At 38.4% G+C, this 7,348-nt stretch overlaps 2 protein-coding genes across 2 annotated transcripts; one reads left to right on the top strand and one right to left on the bottom strand.

Moving 5' to 3' along the window:
• Window positions 1-623: 623 nt before the first annotated feature.
• On the bottom strand, window positions 624-2,634 carry LOC134284619 (sorbin and SH3 domain-containing protein 1-like; the record flags this gene model as incomplete). Its single annotated transcript, XM_062843604.1, is given in 1 exon segment — window positions 624-2,634. A coding segment is annotated over 1 exon segment (169 nt), but the record flags the coding sequence as incomplete, so codon positions are not given.
• Window positions 2,635-4,689: 2,055 nt separating this feature from the next.
• Window positions 4,690-6,515, top strand: LOC134284620 (uncharacterized). Its single transcript, XM_062843605.1, has 2 exons — window positions 4,690-5,071; window positions 5,323-6,515. The coding sequence occupies exons 1-2, from the start codon at window positions 5,033-5,035 to the stop codon at window positions 6,508-6,510; spliced, it is 1,227 nt and encodes a 408-aa protein (XP_062699589.1). The 5' UTR covers window positions 4,690-5,032; the 3' UTR covers window positions 6,511-6,515.
• The last annotated feature ends 833 nt before the right edge of the window (window positions 6,516-7,348 follow it).

Genomic DNA, 7,348 nt, shown 5'->3' with positions numbered 1-7,348 from the left:
TTTTTTTACGAATCACTAGAAAAATTTCTAAAGGATTCCATGGAGAAATATATGAAAAAATCTATGGAAAGTTTTTTCAAGGAATTCTTTGATAAATTTCTTAAAAAATCTCTAGAGGAATTTCTGAAGATAGGTCAGAAAACTACTTTGGAGGAATTCCCAATGAAGATCTTGGAGAAATTTCTGAAGCAACTCACGAATGATTTTCCAAATGAAATCCTCGAGAAATTTTCCCAAGCAAATTTCTGAAAAAGTCGCTGGAAAAAAAGTAAATGAATCACTGAAAGCTTGTCTGAAAGAATCTTTGAAGGAATCACTGGAAGATTTTTAGTAATAATCTCTGAAGGACATTTGTGGAGCAATATTCTGATTAATTTCCTAAGAATGCCCTGGAAAGTCCTCGTTTGATTTTTTTTTCCAAAAATTTATGTCAGATTTTCAATTAAAAAAACGATGGAGGAATTTCGGCAGTAGTCCATGCATTTATTAAAAAAAAAAAATAAAAAAAAAATTGTGAGGAATTCCTAGTGGAATTGCCGAAGCAACCTCCTAAGAACATGCTTTATTTTGAAAATTCATTGATTTCAATGAATGTCATCTCAATAATCTATAAGCATAGTACATTGATTTCCTTTTTTATTTTTATTTCATCAACAGAATCTTAGTGTTTGTAAGTGGCTCGACTTTTCTACGAAAACAGGAAAAAAAAACTACAACTGAGTATGCCGTGTGGGTGTGTGCAAGTACGTGTTTGAGAGTGTATGTAGGGTGATGGTTTTTTTTCATCATCATTATTTATGTTATTTATGAGTAGTAACCGTGGTATCGCATACAGATTAAGTGACCAAACAAAACACGTGCTAAGAAGATTACACCGTAGAGGTTCTACTGGATGAGTAGCTTTGCTTTCTTACTAGTTAGACCGCTCTATCTCGTTTAAAAGTTAGTGGTTATGTTTAAGTTCCTCTTCTTTTGAACCACGCAAATGATCGCGTGGTATCGACGTGACATGAAAATAAATATCAGTATCAAATTAATCGATCAATGGTAAGAATTAGCTGCTGTTGAATATTAGGTGAATTTTGCAAAATTGTAAACAAACTTCAATACATAAACGATCGCAAACATGAAGGGCCTTTACGAAGTCATCATCAACCCTTTAGCTCTCTTTTAGTGGTTATTGTTTTGAGAATTTGCGATGTTTAGAGGCGGTTCGTCTTCGGAATTGTTTTGGTACTTCAGCTGTTTCATGTTTTCAACATTTTTTTTTTCAGTAATTATTACAGATCAGGCGTGGAAGTGAAATCATGTTACATTTTATAGTTAAACGATCGAAAAATTGGGTAAATTTCTGAAAAATCTTTGGAAATTAATCCTAAAGGCACAATTTTCTAAAATCTATCCGAATGGTATCCCCAATTCTACATATACTGACGGGAAGGCAAATAAGTGGATTGCTTTGATTCTGTTTCAGACGTTTTCCTACGTAAGATTTTGACCGAAAGTGTTTGACAATTTCTTTTTTTTATATATTTACTAGGTATAGCTCTGTGATGTTTAGGTATTTCAATAATAACTCATTAAATTAAGAACATCTTTCTGTGTTTTCCATTATCGTTAAAAATAAAATATGAATAATAGCAACACGTAAACAAATATTTTTTGACAAAAAATAATATAAACAATAGCTTCAAATGGTAAATAAAACTGTTGAAGACGAAACACGGTGCTTTCCGTTATACGTTTAGTACGGGATTTGAATATCTTTTCTATGCTTGATTGTAGTTTTGTTAGATTAGGTGTAAACTCTATTTGTATACTCTCTTGTAACGCAACACTTAAAATTATCTGTTTTTATTCCAAACAACATGGTTGTACGACTGTTGTTCCTTTTTTTTGTAACGGTTGAAGTTTTCCATTTGATTTTTATTTTTGTTTTCATACATGTTTTGGAAGGATAATGACTAGCAAACATTTACTCCTGTTATTCTCATCGGCAATCAATGTATTGAAACGGGGGTCGCTTCTCTTGTTTTTGGTTTAGCTATCACCTCTTAAAACATTATGTAACAAAAGGAGGCCGATCGGCGGCGCCTCCTGGCGGCGATGTCCACACGGGGTTCTACAATTACTTTTTGGTTAGAGATTTGTGGTGCTTCTTACGCGCGTGGCTGGCTGAGTTGTTTAAGCTGACGTTGTACTTGCTGTTGCTCATCTAAGGCACCCTAGAATACGCCAAGGAACTCAACCTTGCGCTTCATCGTGGCGTTTGAGGGATCCAGCGGTGGTCGATTGGCCGGTCTTGGTGGCTGGCTCCCGACTGGCGGCTGATCAAGTCGACGATGATGATAATGATGCTGGTGTTGTTGATGTTGGACACTGTGGTGAACTACTGGGCCAACGACGGTGGCGGTAGATGGCGCTGATGGTGGGGGCGGATTTCCAGTGGATGGATTAAGCTTGTCTCATAATTTCTTCACGTAGTTTCCGGGGAAGGTTCCGAAGCAACCGGTCCGGGCCGATGTGCCCACGTACCAACCGTCGTCGCATTTTTCCAGCACGTACACGATGTCCCCTTCGAGCAATTCCAGCTCGTCGGCGTTTTGCGGTTTGTAGTTGTAGAGGGCGCGGTAGCTGAGGAAATATTGGAAATTAAAGTTTAAAAAAAAAATCGGTGTTGTAGAACATATTTTAGTATTAATGCAATACAATATCTAAGGTTTACACTTTGAATATGCAATATGTTGTATCAGTTCAAAAAGTCATATTTATATGTGTATACTATCTCGATTTTTTATCTTAAATTTTCAATCTTCTATCTTTAATATTATGTATATCCCCGATCATACAACATCAAAAGAAGAAGATGATACCTTCACTATATTCAGTATCATCTTCTTCTATTTACAATATATGATTTTAAATCATTTTTCTATCTTATATTATCTATCTATAAACATCAAAGTTTTGTGTTTTTTTTATCTAATCTTTTCATCCATGTCCTATCTTACGGGTAATGTTCCAATAGATCTAAAAACTGGTCGCAGTGACAAACCCGAACAGGAAAAAAAATGTAGTATTTTCATCATATTATATCATATCTTCAACCACCAACGTTCAAAATTCAATCTTCAAGTCATCAATCTAATATTTTCTGTTTTATATCTCCTAGGCTTATAACTGAGTGATTTTAGCTTCTTGTTCTTAGCTTAAGACATTTAACTTCTAGTTTCTAGCCTCTAGGTTTTGATTTCTAGATTATAGCTTCTGACTTCTAGTTTCTGACTTCCAGTTTTCAGGTTTTCAACCCGTAGCTTCCGGGAATGTAACCACAGTTTCCGGGGTAAATGGGTTGGTGTAAGGCACTGCGAGCTAGCCGTTAAACAACTATCAGCTATGGTCCACTGCACGAATTTATGCTGGCCTGCTTACTCGCACAGAAATTTTGACGTTTGAGCGGTGCCGACACCGCTCAAACGTCAAGTTTCGTGTGAGAGTAAGCAGGCCCTAGGGGCGGGACAGCGTCTAATACCAAGTATAATACTGTCTAATATTTATTAATGTCCTAATCTTCACCGTTCACCGAATCATTTTTATGGTAGCATGCAGTGTACGCAGAAAATGCCACCGCAAGCGAAAAATAGGCAACATAGAAGGCACGGCAACAACGCTTTGTTTTTTCGTTAGCAGATAATGACAAAATCGCTCCCGAATTTGTTCACAACAAAAACGGTAGGAATATTTGTCTCGTTCAATTCACATCGTGATTTTCGCATTGTTTTACAACTGAAACTCGACTCTGAGGTTTGCAAGAGTCTTAATTCGTCCAAATGCTTATGAATTCGATGATGTGAGCCGAAAATTTCAGCATAAAAGCCGGAATATCGGCACACGCACGGCAAGCGATGTTTGTTTTATTGCTCGCATCGCCTGACATGCGTTTGTTGCGAAGCGCCTTTGTTACCAACATGCACCGCTTAGGACAAAGCGTTTGTTTTTCGGCGTGATCCGCTTTTCATACCCTGGTAGCATGTCATGACTTTTCATATAACAAGTAACTGTCACAAAAGTGCGAGGTAAAAATTGGTTTGGTCTGGTTCAGTAATGGTTTTCCGCTGTTTGTTTTATTGAAAGCTTCAATTTCTCTGATATTCTAGCTGTGAAAACTGAACTTCATCTTTCATCATCGGGATGTGGCTTTCGAGCACCCATGGTTGTGCTTGAAGAAATCTAAGAAATGACTTCATTAAGGTGTCATGATGCATCACCAAGTTTTCGAACGATTCATTGACTTTTTGCTTTTCAATGATTGTTTACCTCGCGTTTTTGAAGTGATAAAAAACTGCCAGTTCTGCAGCAACGCAGCTGAAAAAGTCTCATCGCAATCACTGCGAGTGAGCATATACGATGATACTTTTTCATACGAATATTCACTTTGGTTGCAGAAAATTATCACTTTGAAATTTCGAGCCACATATCCAACATGACTGCCGATGCTGATGATGCCGTAAAAAGCCTTAAGTTGTTCATACGTACAGACAATACTCCTGCGGTTTGGTGATTGTTTGTCCGCCAGCGATATTTGTGTCTGGAATCGTTTCCAGATCTTTATTGTACACAAATGGAATGGAAGATGCATACTACACGGCCACTACACGGCTATCTAGGCTGATCGGGAATAGAAATATTAATTTCTATTCCCGATCAGCCTAGATAGCCGTGTAGTGGCGGTAGCAGTTACCTCAACTGGCTAAGAATATCACTACGGATTGCCTAATCCGGTGGTAAAAGTCCACCAAACAAGCGACCCCTAATTCATGGTGTTAAGCGTACCGTGCCTAGGAATGAATGGTTAGGGGGGTCTAATAAAAACTTAACCGTGAACGGAGCCTGTGGAGTACCAGGGCACCCTCCACAGTATGTTGCCCTTACTGTGTTAAACGGAGCAATGACGCAGTGGACCTTATTTGTCTCCGGGATAATCGGCCACTTTTCTTTCGTCTCAATTCCGAGGCTTAATAAAAGTGGGTAAATGAATTTTTTTTTTATGGCAGGAATTAAGTTCGTACAGGTAATAGAAATACACTAGAACTCTAATGGCGCTGTAGTCACTTTTCTCAATTAATTATTTCAATAACTTTAATTGCAATAATTCACTATTTTCAAGTGTCCTTCTTGTAGAGGATCTTTTGTTTTGGTAAACAAAATTAACTTGACACTTCTAGTACCGCTGCTGACGCTGTAAGGGCGTGGCAAACTAGATGTTAGTCACACGAACAGTCCCGACATTGAACTTCTGTGGCTAGTTATTCTACTGTACAGGTAAACCTTCATCACGCAAAAGGTGCTTCTGCTGTGTTGAGTCGAAGGTTTAAAAAAGAAGGACTGGAAGTGGCGCTTATTCAAGAGCCGTGGTCCAACAAACGAAAGATTCTTGGTGTTCTGACACAAAATAGTAAACTATTTTATGATGAGCAACAAGATTCTCCCAGAACCGCTGTCTTAGTACGCAAAACGTTAAAATGCTATCCTATTACAGAGTTTATCAGAAAGGACATTGTTGCGGTCATGGTAGAGGTACCAACCACTAGAGGTAAAACTGAGATCGCTGTGGCTTCAGCTTACTTTCCTGGTGATGTTCCTGAGGCACCTCCTCCTGAGATCGCATCATTTGTCCAATTCTGTAAAGAAAACAACAAATCGTTTATCATTGGCTGTGACGCCAATGCGCATCACACGATTTGGGGTAGTACGGATATTAACAGTCGAGGTGAGTCACTATTAGAGTATCTGTCTTCCAACAATATAGACATTTGCAATAATGGTGATAAACCTACTTTCTCAAATGTAATCAGACAAGAGGTCTTGGATCTAACACTGTGCAATGCTGCAATCTTTGACAAGATCACAAACTGGCACGTGTCAGATGAGATTTCTCTATCTGATCATAAACACATAATCTTCAATTGGAGTGGTGGAGATTACTCTAGAACCGCATTTAGAAATCCCAGGAGGACAAACTGGGATCAATATGTAGAATTGTTGAATACGCATTCATTTACAATGGGAGAACCTATTGATTCAACCCAAAAGTTGGAATCATTTTCTCAAAGGGTAAATGAAAGTATCATCAATTCCTTTAACGGAAGTTGTCCCACCATACAATCGTCTTCTACTAGAGACGTGCCATGGTGGAACTTTAAACTGGATCGCCTTAGAAAATTTTCTCGTAAAATGTTCAATAGAGCGAAACAAGCGGGAGATTGGACTCAGTACAGGAAAGCCCTGACTGAGTACAACAACGAAATACGAAAATCTAAAAGAAAGTCTTGGATGCTGACATGTGAAAACATAAACAGCACTCCTGTAGTTGCAAGACTACAGAAAACGCTCGCAAAAGATCATTCAAATGAATTGGGAAACCTGAAGCGCGACGATGGAGCTTTTACCAAAACTCCTCGTGAAACTTTGGATTTGATGATGGAAACCCATTTCCGGGTTCGGTTCTAGGTGTGGATTCCAATGATACTATATCTCTGGAAGGTGAAGGATGTCCTAGTATAAACTCTTCGGAGTCAACTAGGACAATAAACACCACCTCAGATTTAGCTGATGAAATCTTCACGAAGGCCAGAGTGGAAAATGCAATTAGATCTTTTCAGCCTTTTAAATCTGCAGGAGTTGATGGAATATTTCCAGCACTGATTCAAAATGGAGAAGCGGTGTTGGTACCATCACTAATTGAGATGTTCAAGGCTAGTTTAAGATTGAATTACGTTCCATCAAAATGGAGACTTGTAAAAGTTATCTTTATACCAAAAAAGGGGAAGCGAGACAAGACGCATCCCAAAGCATACAGGCCAATTAGTCTTTCTTCAGTTTTGTTGAAGACTATGGAAAAGGTTTTGAAGGATTTTATCAATTCTTCTTACATAAAAGACCATCCCCTATCTGACTTCCAGTTTGCTTATCAATCTGGTAAGTCAACGGTTACAGCACTTCATTCGCTAGTAACAAAAGTGGAAAAAACGTTTTCAGCAAAAGAAATAGCTCTATGCGCCTTTTTAGACATAGAAGGAGCATTTGATAATGCCTCCTATTCATCTATGAAGCGTGCCATGGAGAACAAAAACTTCGACCAATGTATCATACATTGGATTTATACTGTGCTTGCAAAAAGAGAAATCACCTCTGAGCTGGGAAGTTCTTCTATAACAGTAAGGGCAACGAAAGGTTGCCCTCAAGGAGGAGTCCTCTCACCACTATTGTGGTCCTTAGTTGTAGACGATCTTCTAAGAAGCTTGAAGGAAAAAGGTTTCGAAGTTGTGGGCTTTGCAGACGATATAGT

The sequence above is a fragment of the Aedes albopictus genome, unplaced genomic scaffold (assembly GCF_035046485.1).
Source record: "Aedes albopictus strain Foshan unplaced genomic scaffold, AalbF5 HiC_scaffold_337, whole genome shotgun sequence".
Classification (NCBI taxonomy): domain Eukaryota; kingdom Metazoa; phylum Arthropoda; class Insecta; order Diptera; family Culicidae; genus Aedes; species Aedes albopictus.
This window is presented reverse-complemented; position numbering and strand designations above follow the sequence as displayed.